The sequence below is a fragment of the Jaculus jaculus genome, chromosome 1 (genome assembly GCF_020740685.1).
Source record: "Jaculus jaculus isolate mJacJac1 chromosome 1, mJacJac1.mat.Y.cur, whole genome shotgun sequence".
NCBI lineage: Eukaryota > Metazoa > Chordata > Mammalia > Rodentia > Dipodidae > Jaculus > Jaculus jaculus.
Genome location: NC_059102.1, coordinates 129,203,805 through 129,225,093, shown reverse-complemented (window position 1 = coordinate 129,225,093; position 21,289 = coordinate 129,203,805). Strand labels below are relative to the sequence as shown.

The 21,289-nt window shown below is 45.4% G+C and overlaps 1 protein-coding gene across 1 annotated transcript in view; it reads right to left on the bottom strand.

The window, feature by feature from the left end:
* The window catches only part of Psmb7 (proteasome 20S subunit beta 7), a 63,680-nt gene extending 55,609 nt beyond the window's left edge, over nt 1-8,071 (bottom strand). Inside the window, exons 1-4 of the mRNA XM_045141615.1 lie at nt 7,944-8,071; nt 7,477-7,570; nt 6,244-6,341; nt 4,910-5,050 (exon numbers count right to left, since the gene is read on the bottom strand). Of these exons, the coding sequence (XP_044997550.1) occupies nt 4,910-5,050; nt 6,244-6,341; nt 7,477-7,570; nt 7,944-8,005 (395 nt within the window). The 5' untranslated portion in view covers nt 8,006-8,071. The remainder of the gene's footprint in view (nt 1-4,909; nt 5,051-6,243; nt 6,342-7,476; nt 7,571-7,943) is intronic.
* Between the last annotated feature and the right edge of the window lie 13,218 nt (nt 8,072-21,289).

The window sequence follows — 21,289 nt, the reverse complement described above, 5'->3', positions numbered from 1 at the left end:
GGAGAACCTAAGATGTTTTGTCAAATGGTTCAATTCCTTAAAACCAGTCCAGTATAGATGTACTATAGCTCTGTGGCAAAGCACTTGCACTGCATGTTCAAGGGCCTGGGTTTGACCACCAGTAATGCAACAACCAAAAAGCATGGTGCAGGAATTCTACTTTTAGGACTCTAGGTAAGGACACATCAGACAAGTACAAAGAAATGTGTTTACAGAAACTATTCATAATGGTTTGAAAAACACTTGAAAAAAATGGTTAAACAAGCTGATACAGCTATGTAAGAGAACACTGCACAAACTCTAGAAATCATGTTACTTTTTCTCATGTCAACTGATATGAAGCGCAACTTAGTATCAACTCCTGGTTCTAGAGAGTACTACATAGCCAAATGTTCAATATGCCAGCATGAATTAGGTTTGTTGCAGTTTAATTTATTCTAGAATATAGCCTACACAACCACATAAAACAGATGCACAAGGTGATACAAGCATGCAAGGTCCCACATGCACACAAGATGGTGCACGTGTCTGGACTTCAAATGCAGTGGCTGGAAAACCTGGTATGCCATTTCTCTCATAAAATTAAAAAAAAAAAAGAATTTTGACCGGGCATGATGGCACAAGACTTTAAACCCAGCACTTGGAAGGCACAGGTAGAAGGATCACTGTGAGTTTGAGGCCACCTTGAGACAACATAGTGGATTCCAGGTCAACATGGGCTATAGTGAGACCCTACCTTGGGGGAAAAAAAAAAGAATTCTGAAATACTGTATCTTATTTGTGGTAATTTAAGTGTAAAAATAGCTTTATATGTAATACACCACATAAGCCACCAGAGGGAGCTTTGTATTTACAATTAATTTCCACAAATGTCTTCAAAAATCTCTATTAAGTATATCTTAATAATGAGATCATCTCACACTGTACTGGAAGAATGTTTTTGGTGGCAGTAATTGCACTGCATTTTATACACAAAGGGCTTAATAAATCCAGAGGAGGAACTGGGTAGGCTAGTTTTCCTGCTCACTTGGCTCTAAGCCTTGGTTTTCTCATCTGTAAAATGGGAACTATATCATTAGTCTTGCTACATATACTGAGAACCCAGTGCACTTATAGGTGATCTGTAAATTCTCAGGAAGGCAATGGCCACATGGACAACAGAATACAGACTTGGGCAGGGACTGCAACAGATGGGAGTACACTCCTAAGGTGACATCTATCACTCAATTCCAGAAAATTACTGCCATGTATTATTCCACCACCTTTCTTAACTTTTGCAAAAGGAGACAAATTCAGTTTTTAAATTCAAATCTCCCTATTTGTAATTATCGGCCACCACATATGCATGCATGTGTTTGTATATATAGTGTATGTGTTTGTATACAGGACACATGTGCCACCACACACATGGAGATCAAGGGAAAGGGAAACTTCCGAGAGTCTGCTGCTACCTCCTACTTGGTTTTAGATAGGGTCTCTTTGCTATTCATCACTGCATTCACCAGGCTAGATGGTCTACACACTTCTGGAGTTCTCCTGGTTCCATTTCCCTTCTTTTGAAAAAATATTTATTTGTATTTGTGTGTGTAATACCATGGGTATACTAAGGTTTCTTGCCTCTGAAACAAACACTAGACACATGCACCACTTTTTGTATCAAACATCCTTAACCACTTGAATCCCAGCCCTCCATTTCCCTTCTTGCCAACAGGTGATCAGGGACTATATATGAATGCACTACTGCACCCAGCTTCACATGGGTTCTGAGAGTCTGAATTTTGGTCATCACACTTGTATAACTAGTGGTTTGGGTTTTTTTTGTTTGTCTGTTTTGGTTCTTTGAAATAGGGTCTCACTCTAGCCCAGGCTGACCTGGAATTCACTATGTAGTCTCATGGTGGCCCTGAACTCAGTGATCTTCCTACCTCTGCCGCTGGAGTGCTGGGATTAAAGGCCTGTTGGGATTAAAAGCCTGCGCCACCACGCCTGGCTGCATAACTAATGTTTTGTTTTGTTTTGTACTTGAACACTGACTTTAAGACTCTGCATATACAACAGTGCATTAGTGATATAAGTTGTAAAACACAGTTCCATTCCTGTGGATTTACATCAGTCACTGCAGGTAGACTGAGCAAGCTTGGTTTTTGTGTTTTATTTTTAAACATGCATTCAACTATATATGATCCAGAATAGATTTAACACTCCCTTTTCATCTTTACAGTTAGCTAAAAAAATTGCCAGGCAGAAGCCGGGTATGGTGACACATGCCTTCAATCCCAATACTTGGGAGGCAGAGGTAAAAGGATCACCAAGAGTTCGAGGCCACCCTGAGACTACACAGTAAGATCCAGGACAGCCTGGGCTACAGTGAGACCTTTCCTCGAACCCCCACCCCCCCCCCGAGAAAAAATTATTGCCAGGCAGTCCACAAAACAGGACTTGCTTTAAGACCACAGTTAGTTGGAGACTAGTGGCGCTGGAACCTGCTGGACCAGGGCACAATCGTGTTTAGCTAAGTGTCAGCAGCATTAAGAAAAGTCCTGAGCCAGACATGGTGGCACACACCTTTAATCCCAGCACTCAGGAGGCAGATGTAGGAGGATCATGGAGAGTTCAAAGGCTACCCTGGGACTACATAGTGAATTCCAGGTCAGCCTGAGCTAGAGTGAGACCCCACCTCGAAAGAAAAAAAAAAAGGAGGTCCTGGGTGGAGGCACAAGGCCTGTAGCACCAGCTGTGGAACTCAGTGATGTCTACACAGCTCCATCCTCAAACATTAACTTGTAGGGTGATCACTGCTGAAGAGGCACGTAGCTGTAGGCAGGTGGTCCTGGGGTCCAGTATGTGGGCACAGTGACTGGGTGAGAGGCAACAGGAGCTGGAGAATGAGCAGTCAGCAGGGTGCCTGTTTGGAAGGTAGGATTTGCTCTAGGGTACATGTTACAATAGGCAGGAGCTGCTGCTGCATAGCCCACAGGGAAACCAGCTGGATAACCAATTCCTTGGGCATTTGCATAGGGAACCCCAGAAGACCCAGGGCTATAAACAGGATTCATGATGTCAAGAATGTGTCTCATGGCCTGGGTCTGGGCCTCCCTCGGGGACCAAAGAGTGACAGCACAGACTGCTTGGATGGGAGCCAAGCCGCTTGCCCCACTGAGGGCCCCACTCCCGCACTCCCGCACGCCTGGCCACAACCTGACCCGCACCTCACACTTAAAAAAAAAACATCTGGCCAGGCATGGTAGCACATGCCTTTAATCCCAGCACTCAGGAGGCAGAGGTAGGAGGATCACCATGAGTTCAAGGACACCCTGAGACTACCTAGTGAATTCCAGGTCAGCCTGGGCTAAGATCCTACCTCAAAAAAACCAAAAACCAAAAGAAAAAAAAAGAAAAAGAACAACGACACTGGACAGATGGCTTAGCAGTTAAGGTACTTGCCTGAGAAGCCTAAATCCCCAGATTCAATTCCCCAGTACCCACATAAGCCAGATGCAGAAGATGGCACACACATCTGGAGTTTGTTTGCAGTGGCTAGAGGCCCCAACGTGCCCATTCTCTGTCTGTCTGTCTCTCTCTCTCTCTTTCAAATAAAATATTTTTTTTAATTTATTTTTAGCCAGGCATGATAGCACATGCCTTTAATCCCAGCACTCAGGAGGCAGAGGTAGGAGGATCACCATGATTTCGAGGCCACCATGAGACCTCATAGTGAATTCCAAGTCAGCATGGGCTAGTGCAAGACCTTACCTCAGGGGAGGAAAAAAATTTTTAAAGAAATGACATGTGACCTAAATAACCTTCTATAGACTAGTTAGTGGCCTTCCAATAATCTTTAGGGACAGGTACTATGCTATATACATCACATACAAGGAAAAGGAAAGAATCTGCTAAAGATGAGTCAGGTCCCTAAAAGAGAAGACAGCACTCCAGTAATATCAGACTAGGTATCTGGGCTATTTCACTGTAATATACTGCTTCCCACTTACATAGAGCAAATGAGAAACTAAAGACTGTAAAATTGTCAAGAATTGACAATTGCCATTTGAAACACAATGATATGATTATTACAGGAAAAAAGAAACATGGGCTGGAGAAGATGGGTTGGCAGTTAAGGCACTTGCCTGCCTTAAAGACCCAGGTTCTATTCTCCAGATCCCATGTTAGCCAGATGTACTCATGGCACATGCATCTGAAGCTTGTTTGCAGTGGCTAGAGGCCTTGGTACAGCCATTCTCTCTCCCCCTCCGTCCTTCTGTCTCTAATAAATAAAATAAATAAAAATCAATTTCCTTGTATGAACTGTGTGTGGAATTAGCAGACAGTGAAGGTCAGATCAGGCAACTTACTATACCTCTTTAAGCCTCACTTGTTCACTTATAAGTCAGTTTCAGTAATACCCTTAACTCATCAGGGTCAAAAGGATGATGGGATTGTGAATAAAGCACTTTGCAAGGGTCTGGAATACATGAAGAGATAAAGGTATATTAATATTATTATACCCACTCACAGACAACTACAAGCAGCACTTCTCATGGCATCATTACTTTGTGCCTAAAAGAAAAAAAATGAACCCCGTGTGTTTGGGGGAGTAGGACTCAGAAAACAAACTCAAAGGTTCCCAAGCTCTTACTTTCTCATATGAGCAAAAGTTTCTCTTTTCCAGTAACAACTCTATGCTTTAAGAAATTACTCTACTGGCCCCAAGTGATTTATTCAAAGGGAAGCAACCTCCAAAAATTCATATGACTTATCAGATGCTTTACAAAAATTAAAAATTAAAAACTGATTTCCCAAATAAAATATGTACTTCAGAATGCTTTTGCCCTCACTTCCAGGCTCCCCTTGGCTCAAAATTTAAGATCTGAGAAAAGATTCTAAACAAACCCCTATCCTGGAACCTTACCTGAAAAGCATCTGCTTCAACATCCGATTGGCCGTCACAACTCTGGGAAGGCGACCAGTGGAAAGGGAATGGAGCTCCAAGTTGGAAGAAATGAGCTGGGTTGTCATGTCTGTGTCTGCAGCTGTCCCAGCACCACAACAACTGAAAAACATGATGAGAAATCTAGCTGACATGCAATTACCAGGGGGCTCAATTACAAGTGGAGTCTCCTGGATAACATCCACAGAACTCCAATACACAGAGATGATCTAAGTAGATCTGTAATACAACTGCTCTACCTAACCAATCTTAAGTAAATATAAAATTGAAGATGCACATCTAATTACATGTAAATATATTCTCTATTCAAAACATTAAGTCACTAGTTTCTGTGCCCCTAGCATGTCTTACTAATTCTAAAACTATATCCAAGTTGTACAAAAAAAGTAAAGTGTGCTAAAGCCTTATGATTTCATATCTACCAATATATACTACCAGGTTCATTCCATGAAGCACCAGGGAGTACAGAAAATATGGCACAGGCTTGGTTCTTCACTTTAGAATTGAGAAGACACGGTAGACAGAAATTCTAATACACCATACGACAATAACATAGGTACACACACATGCTATGGGAAACAATGGAGAGAGCAATTGACTCTGACCATTAAGGAAAGGATTCTTAGGAGCTGGATTTTTGGAAGGTGTGATATGCTTCAGAGTCTCAATTTTATCCTTATATTACACTAAGCCACCTCTCCACCCTTGAAAAGTTTGCAAAGAGGAAAGGAACATAATTAATAGTGTTTTACAAAGACATGGCAGAAGAATTAACAATAGTAAAGTGAAGAAACCAGAGACAGACATGCCAGTTAAATCACTGCAACAGACTAGCTGAGGGAAAACGTCTCAGCAGAAGGAATAGTAAGGAAAGGATTCAAGAAGCACACAGGATTGGAGAGATGGCTCAGCAGTTAAGGTACTTGCCTGCAAATCCTAATATCCAAGGTTGGATTCCCCAGTACCCACGTAAAGCCAGATGTGTGCATGTTTCTCTCTCTCTGTCTCTCAGAAATGCCTTTTAAAAAAGACAGAAAAGCCAGGAGTGGTGGCGCACACCTTTAATCCCAGCACTCGGGAGGCAGAGGTAGGAGGATCACCATGAGTTCGAGGCCACCCTGAGACTCCATAGTGAATTCTGGGTCAGCCTGGGGCTAGAGTGAGACCTTACCTCAAAAAAAAAAAAAAAAAAAAAAAAAAGACAGAAACTACAGGCTGAACAGTGGAGTGTAGTGAAGTCCAATTTTAGTCCTGACGTTTAAAAATCTAAGTTATTCAAACTCATCAGTACTTACTAAATATTAGGGGAGATGAAGTGAATTTTTGAACAGTTCTTGTCAGCCACAACCATCCCTTCAGTTGCTCTTGTATCTGCTCCAAGAACTATGCCATCCTATTTTTTTCAAAAACAAAATTTTTATTATTATATATGCACATACATCTCACAACCATTATGTTAGGAAAACAATTCCACAATCCCATAAATCCAGCCAACATTCCTACCAAGAAGTTCTACACTTTCAGAATCAAAAACACTTAATAGCTGGATTCTAAGAAGGTAATTAAAATTTATTCCCATTTCAAATGAGACCCAGAATTTCAGTGAATTCCTTACAAATCACAGAGCTAATCTTGGAGAAGAAAATGGACTAAGATGCAGATTCTTTCCATTAAAATACCACTTCTGTAATAAAACGAGTACTTCTGTCAACCATTATCCCTTGCAACTTCTTAAGGTAGAAGTTCCCTCTATTTGGTGGATAAAGAAGGTACAGTTCTGTGAAGGTATAAGTTGCTCAAAGCTGGATACAACATCAAAGTAGTAAGTAACAGATAATAAATTCTGTACTCTCCCACTACATCATCTGCTTCCTAAAGTATCTTAAGAAAAACATAAAATTGGAGGCTAGAGAGATGGCTCAGGGGTTAAAGACACTTGCTTGCAAAACCTGACAGCCGAGGGTTGATTTCCCAGTACCCAAGTAAAGCCAGATGCACAAAGTGTTGCATATGTCTGGAGTTCGCTTGCAATGGCAATAAACCCTGGCGTACCCATACTTTTTTCTCTGCTTCCTTCCTCCCTTCTTCCCTCCCTCCCTCCCTCTCTCTCTCCTTGCAAATAAACGAATAAAATCAAGAGATGCCTTTCAAACAAATTTTTTTTTAAGAAAAAGCAAATTGTCCTCCTGTCAAAAACTGCCAAGTGTCGGGCTTGGTGACACACACACGCCTTTAATCCCAGCACTTGGGAGGCGGAGGTAGGAGGATCACCGTGAGTTTGAGGCCACCCTGAGACTACATATTCCACGTCAGACCGAGCTAGAGTGAGACCCTACCTCAGAAAAACAAAAACAAACAACAACAACAAAAAAAAACCCTGCAAAGTGACTACCTATAAACGGTTAAACACATTTTTAAAAAGCGGCTTCTTCTAAAGGCCTTTTCATGCTGCACTCTGCCCTACCAGACCCAGCTGAGAGCTCATGAAGTCCAAGTCTGGTCGCGGCTCGTGGCCTGTGTCTGCTTACCTTATACACCACCCCCGCGATGGTCGTGCCCGTTTTCCTGGCTTTTGGAAGCTTCAGCCCCTTCTTTGCAAAATCAGCTTCCAAAACGGCATTCCTGAGGGCAAAGTGCAGAAATAAAGTGTTGAAGGACAAAGACCACAATTGTGCCCAGCAAGGATCTCCGGTATGTTTAATCGCTACCACCGTCAGCACCACCGCTCCATTTCTTTCGGAGTCTCAGAGAGAGACTGCAACTCGCCGAAAGCCACGGAGAGCAACAGGTGTCCACGTGCGCCAGCAACCGGAGGGCCGAGGCGGCCACGGGAGAAGCCCACGCTCCGGCCCAGATTCCCCTGAGTCACACGGGCGGCAAGACACCGTCATGGACCTCCCGCTCACCCTTTTCCCGGCCAGGCCGCAGCCCAGCTCCGACCCCGGCACCGCACTCCCCACTTTCGCTTAGCAGCCGCCGCCGCGCATGCACACACCTGCGGCAGTTATCAAAAGAAAAGCCTCCAACGGGCGCCTCTAACACAGACACGGCCGCCATCTTCCCAAGTTTAGTATTTCCGGGCCGGGGGCGGGGCAAACAAAAAGAGACGAGTACTTCCGGCGCCGTGGGCGAACCTGGGTGGAGAGGGCGGAGCCAACTCGGAACGGGAGCCACTGAGCATGGAGGTACGTGTTCCTAGAGAGGCTTCTGGAGTGTAGCGCCTCAAGTGGCGCGGAGGAACCTACGCGCAGTGGTCAATGGATTATACCAACCACCTGTTCAGAGCACACCTGTTCCTATTGCCTTCGCCACGCTTTGGAAACAATCACACCCAAGTAAGTCATAGGCACGTCCAGTCATTACTTCCTGCCACCGAGCCAGTCCCTTTTTCGTTTTTCTCCACTGTCAATTAGAACACACACCTTCCTTAAAAAGCCGATAAACGGTGTGAAGAGATGGATCAGCGGTTAAGGCGCTTGCCTGCAAAGTCTAACAGTTCCCCAGGGCCTGAGTAAAGCCAGATGCGCAAAGTGGCGCATGCATCTGGAATTCGTATGCAGTGGCTGGAGGCCCTGGGGTGCCCATTCTCCCTCTGTCTCCCTCACTATCTTTATCTGTTTGCAAGTAAATAAATAAATAGGAGATGGCTTACAGGTTAAAAAATGCTTGCTTGCGGAAAACCAGTCCTCATTACTCAGACAGACACACAAAGTGGCATGTATGCCTGGAGTATGCAGCAGCAAGAGGCCATGGCATGCCATACTCTCTCAAATAAATCAACAAAAATTTTAAAATTGAGAAGATGCTCATGAGCCATCTGGGAACTGGAATATGCAGTCCATAACCTCCATGAGGTCTGTTATGCACCCACAAGGATAGCTAGAAGCAGAAAAACAAAAGTCACAGAGAAGTTTTCTTTCATAGGTGGTAGGTGGGAATGTAAAATGGTCAGCTGCTCCAGCAAACAATTGGTGGTTGCCTAGAAAAACCAGTTTGTGGTCGTGGTGGCACACACCTTTAATCCCAGCACTCCGGAGGCAGAAGTAGGAGGATCGCTGTGAGTTTAAGGCCATCCTGAAACTACATAGTGAAGTCCAGGCCAGACTGGGATAAAGCGAGACCCTACCTCAAAAAAAAATAAAACAAAATAAAATAACGCTCTCTTAGATACATATCCAGGAAAACTGAAAATCTAGGTTCACAAAAACATCTACACAAATGTGAGTAGTAAAGTTATTCAGAATAGTCAAATATAACCCAAATGTTCATCAGCTGATGAATGGATAAAAGAAAGTGTGGTATATCCATACAGTGGAATATTGTTCAGCCAAAAAAGGGGATGGATGAACTTTGAAAGCATTATGCTAATATTGTAACAGGCCAGGCACATAAAGGCCACATGCTATATTTATATGAGGTGTCCTTAATAGATATATCTGTACAAACAAAGCGAAATGGTAGCTTCTAGAGGCTGGAGAGGATGGATGAGGGGATGACTATTTGATGGATACAGAATTCTTTTGAGGAGCAACGAAAATGTTCTGGGATCAGAGAGTGATACTGTCCCACAGCAGTATAAATATGCTTCAAAAAACAATTAAAATTGGTTTTCATGGTGAATTTTATGTTGTGTAAATTTTCTCTCAATCTTTAAAGAGCTATTTTATTGAACATTACATATGGCAAACATCCTTCATGGGTCTTCATGGCTTTTCATGGCAGGCAGCAGCCTTTCATTAACTGTAATTGTTTCTACATTCATTTCATCCTGTCAACAATGCTAGGAGGTTGTTCTACAACTCAATTTGGGTTTTTTGCTTGTTTGGTTGGTTTGGTTTTTTGAGGTAGGGTCTCACTCTAGTCTAGGCTGACCTAGAATTCACCATGTAATCTCAGGCTGGCCTTAAACTCACAGTGATCCTCCTATCTCTGCCTCCTCCCAAGTCCTGGGATTAAAGGTGTGCATCACCACACTCAGCTTTCAGTTTGGTTTTTTTAAAATATTTTTATTTATTTATTTGCAAGCAGAGATAGAGATGGAGAGAAAATGGGCGCAGCAGGGCCTCTAGCCACTGCAAGTGAACCCTAGACACATGTGCCCCCTTGTGCATCTGGCTAATGTGGTTCCTAGGGAATCGAACCTGAGTCCTTTGGCTTTGCAGGCAAATGCTGGAGGATCCCTGGAGCATGTGGAGTTTTGCTGGAGGAGGTATGTCACTGAGGGTGGACCTTGGGATTTTATAATCAGCCATACTACCAGTGAGGAGTAGCTCACTCTTGCTTCTTCCTCCCAGCTGATGTGGCAAGATGTGACACCTGGCTGTCTGCTGTCTGTTCTGCCATGCTTTCCCCATCATGATGAAACTTCTTCTTGAAACTATATGCCAGAAATAAACTCTTTCCTTCCAAAAGCTACTTCTGGTTAGGTGTTTTGTCACAGCAACAAAAAGGTAACTACTGTAGGTCCTAACCAGGCTGACCTACTTAAGTCCTTGGAAACAGAGAAGTTTGTAGACAGACAATAAAGTCAGTTCCTTGGCTTGTGATGTTTCCACAGCCAGTAAACACAAAGGTCACCATCAAAAGCCCAGAGGCAAGCTGGATGGATGGCTTAGTAGTTAAGGTGCTTGCCTGAAAAGCAAAGGACCCAGGTTAAATTCTCCAGGACTCACGTAAGCCAGATGCACAAGGTGGAGCATGCTTCTGGAGTTTGTTTGCAGTGGCTGGAGGCCCTGGTGTGCGTTCACTTGCTCGCTCTCGCTCTCTCTGTCTCTTAAATAAATAAATAAATAAATAGATAAATAAATAAATAAATAAAATGTTTAAAACTATATACTTAAAAATAATAAAATAAGGGCTGGAGAGATGGCTTAGTGGTTAAGCGCTTGCATGTGATGCCTAAGGACCCTGGATTGAGGCTCAATTCCCCAGGACCCACGTTAGCCAGATGCACAAGGAGGCGCACGTGTCTGGAGTTCGTTTGCAGTGGCTGGAAGCCCTGGCACACCCATTGTCTGTCTCTCTCTATCTGCCTCTTTCTCTCTCTCTCTCTCTGTCACTCTCAAATAAATAAATAAAAATTTAAAAAAATAATAAAGTAAAGCCAGGCATGGTGGTGCACACCTTTAATCCCAGCACTTGGGAGACAGACCATGAGTTCGAGGCCACCCTGAGTCTACATAGTGAATTCCAGGTCAGCCTGAGCAAGAGTGAGATCCTATCTTGAAAATCCAAAATAAGTAAATGAATAAATAAAATATTTTTTTAAAGGAAAAAAAAAAGCCCAGAGGTTTAGACTAGACTCTCCCTCACTGCAAGACCTCAGAAGAAGTTCACTCTGTCAACACCTTGCTCTTAGACTTCCAACTTCCTCAACTGTGAGACAACACATTTCTTTTGCGTACACCTACCAGTTTGGAGCACTTCACTGCGGCAGCCTAGCAAAGCAAGACACCTCATGAGTTCATAACTCAGAGGAGAGAATGTTCCCAGAATCGGTTTCTCAGGTAAGGGATCCCAGGAGGAGATGGGCTTCTACAGAAGCTTGGGGACTCTGAGGAGTGTGAGCTCATGGAGTAAGAAAGCAAAAGGAATAGGCTCAGAAAAGACAAAACCAAACCCCAAATTCTGGATACAGTTTTGGGAAATAGGGAAAAATCCTCTGCAACTTCAGCAGGGAGAAACAGCAGTGGCTGCAGGATGCCTATGATGGGAGCTATAGGGTCAGGGAAGGTATACATATGGTTTGTGACCTTCATTCCTTTGGTATCTTTTGTTTTATTTGTTTGTTTATATTTATTTATTTCAGAGCAAGACAGAAAGAGAGAGAGAGAGGCAGATTGAGAGAGAATGGGTGCACCAGAACCTCCAGCCACTGCAAACAAACTCCAGACGCATGCGCCCCCTTGTGCATCTGGCTTACGTGGGTCCTAGGGAATCAAGCCTCAAACCAAAGTCCTTGGGCTTCACAGGCAAGCACTTAACCAGTAAGCCATCTCCCCAGCCCTTTTTTTTTTTTTTTGGTTTTTTTTTTTTTTTTTTGAGGTAGGGTCTCACTCTAGCCCAGGCTGACCTGGAATTCACTAAGTAGTCTCAGGGTGTCCTCGAACTCACGGCGATCCTTCTACCTCTGCCTCTGGAGTGCTGGGATTAAAGGTGTACACCACCACACCCAGTTTTTGGTATCATTTTTATCCCTGGCAGAGCTGAGGATGTAAAGTTTCCTCCTCAAATGGCCTCTGGTCTAGCAGAGGCAGTCAGAGCCCAGAAGAGGGCAACCAAGAGCCTCCAGGAGGCCTAGGACTATTCTGTGAGTGGTGATGAGCCCCAGGGCCAGCCAAGTGGAGGCAGCCCCCCAGACAGGGTCAGGCAATATCCTCTGTACCTCCAGCAGACCCAGCACTGAGGGCACTGCTCAGTTTCCTTATCTAGCATAACTTCTACCCTCTGGAACTTCAGCCCGGTCCAGAATGCCTTTCCTTTGGCCTAGACACTGTCCAGTTTATTCCTTGGTTCCCAAGCCTGACTGACCAGTGAAGCCACTGCTTTTGTTCTGTGTGGCTGTGTGACCACAGAGGAATCATGAGGTTCTCTGTGCCTCAATACCTACATAACATAGTAACAATCAGCAGATCCTGTGAGCACACAGGGTCCTAGGCTCTGTCCTAATCTCCCTATAGATGGGTTATCAGGATCATCCCAGGCACCAAGAATGTACCAGACTGTGGGGAGGGGAGGGACAATCAAGAGACAGATAGAGGGTTGGAGAGATGGTCAGTGGTTGAAGGTGCTTGCTTGCAAAGCCTGTCTTCCTGAGTGTGATTCCCGAGTACACATGTCTACATGCATAAAGTGGCACGTGGGAGTTCACAAGAGGCAATGGCATGCCCATACTCACTATCTATCATCTATCTCTCAAATACATAAAAAAGCTTTATGTATTTGACAGAGAGAGAATGGGCATGCCAGGGTCTTCAGCCACTGCAAATGAACTCCAGATGCATGCACCCCCTTGTGTGCATGTGTGACAGTGTGCACTTGTGTCACTGTGCATCTGGCTTACATGGGACCTGGAGATTCAAACATGAGCTCTTAGGCTTCACAGGCAAGTGCCTTAGCCACTAAGCCATCTCTCCAGCCCCATAAAGATATTTTTTATTAAAAGAAACAGACACCATGCCTTCTTGCAAGGAGCTGACAGTTCCTAACAACTGGTCACTGAGGCCCAGAAAGGTAAGGTCATTGGCTCAAGGTCATACCACCGAGAAATAGCAAGAGTCATGATTAAACCATGCCCTCTCCTGGTCCCAGACCAGACTTATCACCCTCACTCTACTGCTGACAACTGCAACTGAACTAGAACCCATCCTCCTGAGTCCCCTGGGCTTTGACAGAACAAAAAGTAAGATGCCATTCTCCTGGTCTTGAATCCTGGCTCAGCTGCTTACTAGCTCTGAGACCTTAGGCACATCTTCACCTCTATGAATCTCCACTTCCTCATCTATGAAATGAGAGGGTATTACCTTACTTCCTCCCCAGCATGAAAGTGTGCACCATCAAGAGTAAAGTGCTTCATTCATTCGTTCATTCAACTCTTGATAACGCCAGGCTCTATGCTAGCTCCACACAGAGTCACAGCCTTGAGGGGCATTGCTCTGCACACTGTACTGTTCCAGATCACTGTGCTAAGTGACCTAAGGGACACATACAGGATAAGCATGTTCAAGGGTTAAGCCAGCAGCAGCCCCCACCCCATCCAAGCTACAAAGTTCCCCGGGGGACCCTGTGTGGGACAGGTGGAGAAGGCCCACTCTGGCCTCCGTCAGAATACACACAGTGGGGGGGCGCCTGGCTCAAGCAGACTTGGCCATCTTCCCGTTGCAGGGAGAGCAGTCTATGATGCGCTCCTGGTTTCCACAGCAACTGGGCCCTTGTTTTTCCTCCTTCATAAATAAGCTATAAATAGACAGGGTAACCTGTGTGCCTTCCTTTGCATGAATCAGTGCAGCTGCTCCAGACTTCAGGGTCCCTGGCCCAGTACCCAAGTGCCAAGCAGCCCTGTGTGGCAAGCAGAAGCCCAGTTCCTGAGGGAGGGGCATAGTGCCTTCAAATGTGGATTCCCTCCACCTGCTCCTGAGTCTCTCCTGGGGTATACCTGAGACTCACAGAATTCTAGGTACTAGGAGCAAGGCCTGGGCTAAGTGGGCCCTGAGTTTTCCAGCACAAGCTGATGGTGAACAAAAATGGACATCCTTCCTTCCTCCCAACCCAGCTTGTGAAAGCCACATGAAGTCGTTAGCACACTCCTCCCTGCTTCTGCAGCACCCTAGGGCTTGCCAATCTGATTTTGTCCTCCTGAGTGGAGTCTATAAAAACCTTTCTAGGTGGTCATGATGGTGCACCTTTAACCTCAGCACTTGGGAGGCTAAGGTAGGAGTTCAAGGCCAGCTTGGAGCTACCAAGTGATTTCCAGGTCAGTCTGGACTAGAGGGAGACCCTCACCTCAAAACAAACAAACAAGCCGGGCATGGTGTCACACGCCTTTAATCCCAGCACTCTGGAAGCAGAGGTAGGAGGATCATTGTGAGTTCAAGGCCACCCTGAGACTACATAGTGAATTCCAGGTCAGCCTGGGCTAGAGCGAGACACTACCTAAAAAAATAAAAAATAAAAATAAATGAGAAAGAGGAAAGCCCAGAAGATTCTGATAAGGGCTTCACAAAGAATTCCATTTCCTAGGGGAAGGAAAACCCTCAGCAAGTCCTCCAAGGAGAATAGGATCTTAGACAGAGCTGCAGTGTTGATGAGCAGGGTGTGGCTAGCTGGACCGCAGGGAGGATAGAGAGGGCACAGCAGAAGGGGATGGTCTGAGCAGACATCCGTGGAGCCATGGGACAGCTGAGCATGGTGGGAGCAGAAACTGGGAGGACTTCCAGAGCAGGGGCAGCCAGGAACTTAGGCAGGACCAAGGTCACAGGGACAGGTTGCCCATGGCAGGATGGGAAGCTGAGGATGAGGCCATTCTAGTGGCATGGAGTACGTGTGCTCTGGTATCAGTGGGAAGGAAGGCTGGACAAACAGGCTGTGGAAAGGCAGGAAGGAGAAGAAAGAAGCCTATATCAGGGTGAAGGCAGGGAGGACAGCAGGAGGGAACAGTCTGTAGAGGCTGTACAGAATGCCAGATAATCGCTTCTCGGCCTTTTGGCTAAGATCAAGTGCAGAATGCCAGATAATGAAAACAAAATCGGGGCAGCCTTAACTGCTAAGCCATCTATCCAGGAATCACACATAAATCCAATGGTTTTTGGGTTTTTTTGTTTTGTTTTTTTTTTTTAAGGGCTGGAGAGATGACTTAGTGGTTAAGGTGCTTGCCAGCAAAGCCAAAGGAACTAGGTTCAATTTCCCAGTACCTATGATACACAAGGTGGTGCATGCACCTGAAGTTTGTTTACCATGGCTAGCGTCCCTGGTATGCCCCCCCCTCTCTTTTTCTCCCTTCCTCCCTCCCTCTCTCAACTAATTAAATAATTAAAAGAAAATTTTAAAGTTTTTTTTTTTTTTAAAGGAAAACAAAGTTGAAGGTTGGCTATGAGGACAGAGAAGAGGTTCCCATTGTCCTCTGAATGGGGCCAGCTGTGAGTACCTTTGGGTCACGTCACACTGAAACTGAAAGCCAGTCTGGCCTGAAGCCAGGAGGCAGACACAGGGACTCTTCAGCAACTGCCAGGAGGATGTGTGATTCCTGAGTGGGAAGGAGCTGCCCCAGAAAGTGACCAAGGAGAGCTCAGGGCCAGAGACAGAGGCCAGTGGTAACTGGACTCAGCAGTGGTAAATGGACAGAAAGGCCAAAGTCTGAGCAGATCTGGAAGGAGACTGGAAAGTAGAGACAATGATGGCCCAATGCCAAGATCAGGAGCCTGGAAATGCAGAGAGAGAGGGTGGAGACCAGCAGTGCAGAGAGATGACACCGTGAGATATGACGCTCATTTGTGAGATTTGGTGCCCTCTCGCCTCTCCTGGTTCCATGATAAGAGCTAGTAGTCTTGTCCTTCAATGATAATACTCAATGTTCACAATGATGCACCAAGGCAAGAACTGTCCTAGCTGCCAGTGGGCATGCAAAGCCATGCACGCCTTCTGGAAAGCTGTTGGCCAAAACAGCTCAAGAGCCTTGGAAAATTATGAACACTTGGCCTCCAAACTCCCCTTCAAGGGATCCAGTCTCAAACAGAGGTGAGTTTGTAAAGATGTTCATTGGAGCATTATTTATAATAGAAAATGTTGGAATTTGTCATGGATTGTACACTGAGAATATATGTTGGATAATGTATCAAATATTTGGCATTAGAATGGATTATAGGTAAAATAGAGCTATATTATGATGATAATCTAGAAATGACCTTAATATCAAATGATAGGAGAATGACCATATAACTTATGATAGAATACTATTAAAATTTGTAGGGCTGGGGGCTGGAGAAGATGGCATAGCAGTTAAGGCAGTTGCCTGCAAAGCCAAAGGACCCTGGTTCACTTCTCCAAGGCCCACATAAATCAGATGCACAAAGTGGCACATGCATCTGGAGTTCCTTTGTAGTAGATGGAGGCCCTGCATGCCCATTCTCTCTCTCTCTCCCTCTTTCTCTGTCTCAAATAAATAAAACATATTTTTTAAAAATTTGGAGGGCTGGAGAAGATTGCTTAGCAGTTAAGGCGCTTGCCTGCAAAGCCAAAGGGCCCCGGTTGCATTCCCCAGGACCCACATAAACCAGATGCATGAGGGGGCACATGCATCTGTAGTTCATTTTCAGTGACTGAAGGCCCTGGTGCACCCATTATCTCTCTCACTCTCTGTCTACCTCTTTCCTTCTCTCTCTCTCTCTCTCTCAAATAAATAAATAAAATATACTTAAAATTTGTATTTTTTCAGGCATGGAGAGATTGCTTAGTGGCTAAAGGTGCTTGCTTGTGAGCCTGCTGGCCTATACACACAGCACTCACATAAAGTTAGACACACAGTGACACCTGAGTCCATGAGCCCAAAGCTCATCTATGGAAATGGAGGCAGAGCAAGGAGAATTAGGAAGCTCAGCACATGCAAAGAAGCAAGGCAACAACCAAAATAACAACAAGGGAGAGGCAGTCTCAAGCAGGGTGGAGGAAAAGGACAAACACCACCAAGGTTGTCCTCAGACCTTATGTACCTTGGCATACACATGCCCAATCACAGCAAACATTATACAGTTATATGCACACTCATAATTTAAAAATAAACTTGCATCTTCTTATTTTTATTTTAATATTTTATTTATTTATTTAAGAGAGAGAGGCAGATATATGTATATATAGAGAGAGAAAGAGAGAGAGAATGGGCATGCCAGGGCCTGCAGCCACTGCAAACAAACTCCAGAAGCATGTGCCACCTTGTGCATCTGGCATACGTGGGTACTGGGGAGTGGAACCTGGGTCCTTAGGCTTTGCAAGTAAGTGCCTTAACTGCTAAGCCATCTCTCCAGCCCCAAAATTTGCATTTTCAGTGCCTAGTTAATGGCAGGAGGAAGGATATATGATGGGTACTATGCATATGGGTGTGTAGGTGTGGCTGTCCCCTTGATATGTTGAAAATGGCCTATGAGTAATGTCAATTCCTCAGGTCATTCTTATTTTTCTCTTTGTGCCTTTAGAATTTTTTTTTCAAATTGTGTGCATACTTATTGTTTTCCCCTGAGTTTTCAGTTCCACTTCTTCAGAGTAGTTCATCAAATACACACAGACTCTCTACCCAGGCTCACCATTCTCTCTGTTTCTGGAGCTGAAGGGAGATCACACTAACTTTCCTACCCTATATATTTTAATCCACTATTGGTTTATTACTATTTTATCTCCAATTGTCCAAGATTTGGCCAGTAAGAACCCCTTCAAAAAGCTCCTCACCAGTCTATCCCAGGCAGCTGTCCCCTATATTAGAGGAGAATAATTTCTGGGATCCTATTACCACATGGACCACAGAAATGACACCCATCTCAGGCCCCATTGGGGCTAGGAGGAGGCATGCATGCAGACCGTAGCAGCAGAGATGGGAGACACAGGGTGTGTTCGCAGGACTTGCTCAGCCTCACATTAGCTAAGGGCCTCATCCCAAGGACGGAGCCAGTTGCGAGAGCTAGCTGCTTAGGTCCAGGAACTCAGTTTATCTGGGCACCTTCCTTTCACATTTCACTAATAATTTCTTGTGATCGGGAGGATATTAATTCTAGTACAAAGATGAAGAGACATGGCATTCTTTTGCAGTTTTTCTGAGGAAAGAAAAATGTTGAGAGAAAGCCCTGATTTTAGAAGAATATATGCTTGCCTGAAAGATTATGGAGTGAGTGTGTGTGTGTGTGTGTGTGTGTGTGTATGCGTGCATACATGAAAAGGGCATGTATGAGTGCTATGTCAGTGTTGTGTTTGTGAGTGTGGGGTATGGGAGGGGATGAGACAGCATAGCAGCATGTGAATGTCTACGTACACCTGTGTGTGAAGCATGCGTATGTTTGTCTGCCCAGGTTCTCAGGGTTTCTGTGTCCCTTTCCTCTTTCCCTGACTCTTTAAATCGAGAGGCAGGTGCAGTACTCATGAGGAAGATGAACAGATGAAAGGCCCACACACTGCAAACAAAACTGCAGATGTGTGTTTGGCACCCCAGCTGAGATCTAGAACCTTCTGACCTCCCCCAGAAGGCGATCTTGGGCCCCTCCCAGTCAATCCCCATAGGGCAGTTAGTTGTAAACCAGAACAAACTTTCTGGTAGCTAGAAGTCCCAGACCTCTAATACATGGACTTCTGCAGAAGTCCATAGACAGCCTCTCAGTGTGCGCACCTGACTATGTCTTCCTGTAGGCAGAGAAGGTGGCCAGACCCTGATATCCCTTTGTGGCCTCCTTCCCCATACCTCATTCCCAGGCTTCTGGCTGAGAAAGGGACCCAGCCCAGGTTCATCCACTACCTGCAGAAATGATCTTCCAGGTCTCAGAAACACCCCCTGGCCATGGCAAGAGCTGTCTACCCAGAGTGAGCCTCTGCCTGCCACTCTGGCATCTCCTGGCTGAGGGGGAACCCTGGGGGCTACAGTACTGTCCACCTCCCAACCAGAGTATAGCAGCACCAGCCCTTACTCCATGCCTCGCTGTCAATCTGCCCACTGCCCTGGGTTGTTTACTGGAAGCTGGCTTCCCTACAAGGGTTCAAAGCCTGGCCCTGGGCATGTCTGCGGCAAGAAACAGGCCAGGTGGTAATTGGCGGCATGGCCGTGCTAAGTGGCCAGTGCTGACCCACCATCCTCCTCCAGCAGTAGCCTTTGAATGGCTTCATACTGACCTTCAAGGCCTACAGGGACTTTCTGCCCAGTGCCAAGCCCACACTAGGAACAAATTACACATTCCCTGAGCAATCTATTAAAAGGTGACAGCAGTTAGGGGCAGGTGGCCAGGGGGGGCCCAGCACGAGAAGTCTAATGTCTTCTGTCCCTAAAGGCCATGAGCCATCTCCTGCTGAGCTTACTGGCTCGGAGGGCACTGAGCCAAGTCTCTAACTTTTGAGGCCTAGAAAAAAATAACTCAGAGCAGAGCACAGGCTATCATCCTTGGGGCCGGTCTGTGGTTTCATGAAGAGAAAGAACACAGGACCTGAACCCCCCAGACCTGGCTTCCATCTGCTACCCTACTCTGTATGAGGTGAGTCATTTGGCCTCTTAGAGTTCAGATGCTTCTCAAGGGCATAAGAAGCCTCAGCCCTTGACAAGTTCGTGTGAAGGGTCAGATGCATGGTGGATGCTCTACGGTGGGGCTAGGTCAGAAGTACAACTGTACTTATTTCCTTTTCTGGCAGGGAATGAGTAAGCCACCATGACTTGTGTGTGTGCTCTCATCCAGAATGAGGCAGTGGCCAAGCCTGAGTTTGCATGGAGTAAAGCTGTAGCTGGAGGAGTGGGGGCTGGGGCAAGCCACCATAGCTTCCAGTTTCCTACCATCTTCCGGCCAAGCTCTGGCTAAGCTTCACACCATAGGGTGAATGAATGAGCAATTTCAAGGATGGATGTCCCCATCATTGCTAGATACGGACAAATGAAAAATGGCTCTCCAGGGATGATGATCTCCTATTCCAAGAACCTATGAAACCTGTCTTGATGGAATAGACTTCACAGGTTTGATTAAGAATCTTGACATGGGGCTGGAGTGATGGCTTAGCGATTAAGGCACAGCAAAGCCTAAGGACCCAGGTTCAATTCTCCAGGTCCCACGTAAACCATATGCACATGGTGGCACATGCATCTGGAGTTTGTTTGCAGTGGCTAGATGCCCTGGCGCACTCATGCTCACTTTCTCCCGCTCTCTCTCTCTCTCTCTCTCTCTCTCTCTCTTTCTCTCTCCCTCTCTCTCTGTCTCTAATAAATAAATAAATATTTTTAAAAAGAATCTTGACAAGGGGGGCTGGAGATATGGCTTAGCATAGTTAAGGCACTTGCCTGCAAAATCTTAGGACCTGGGTTTGATTTCCCAGCATCCACGTAATGCCAGATACAAATGGTGGCACATGTGTCTTTCGTTTATTTGCAATGGCTAGATGCCCAGGAGTGCCCATTTTCTCCCTCTCTCTTTCACAAATTAAAGCAAAATTTTTTTTTTTCAAATCTGTTAAAAAAAAAAAAAGAATAGTGACATAGGGAGGTTAGCCTGGATGACCAAGGCCAGCACCGAATGCCATCGCAAGCGTCCCTACTGGTGGAAAGCACAGGAAGACATACGTTCAGAATAGAAGAGATGAGATGGCATAAGGTCTTTGAAGATGGAGGGGGTCGTAAGCCAGGGAACACAGGTGACCTCTAGACACTTGTATCCATTACTTTTCCTGTTGCTATACCTGACAAAAGCAACTTACACAGGAAACGATTTGTTTTGGCTCACAGTTCAAGGGGGTAGAGTCCATCGTGGTGGGGAAGGCATGGCAGCAGGAGCAAGAAGCGTCTGGTCACATTTCATCCACAGTGAGGAAGCAGAGAGCAATGCGTGCCAGGTTCCGTTTGCTTTCTCCTTTGTATTCAGTCCAGGACCCCAGGCCAGGAGGTGCTGCTGTCCTCAGTTAGGGTAAGTCTCCCCACTTCAAGTAACCCAAGTCTAGAAAGTCCTTCACAGACATACCCAGAGACTTGTTTCCATGGTGACTCTAAATCCTGTCAAGTTGACAAACCAGATTAACCATCACAACTCTAAGAACCAGTTCTCCACTTCAAATCTCCAGAAAAACCAGCCCTGTCTCCAGCGCCTAAGATTTTCAGGTGCATCCACCACACATCAGTATCCT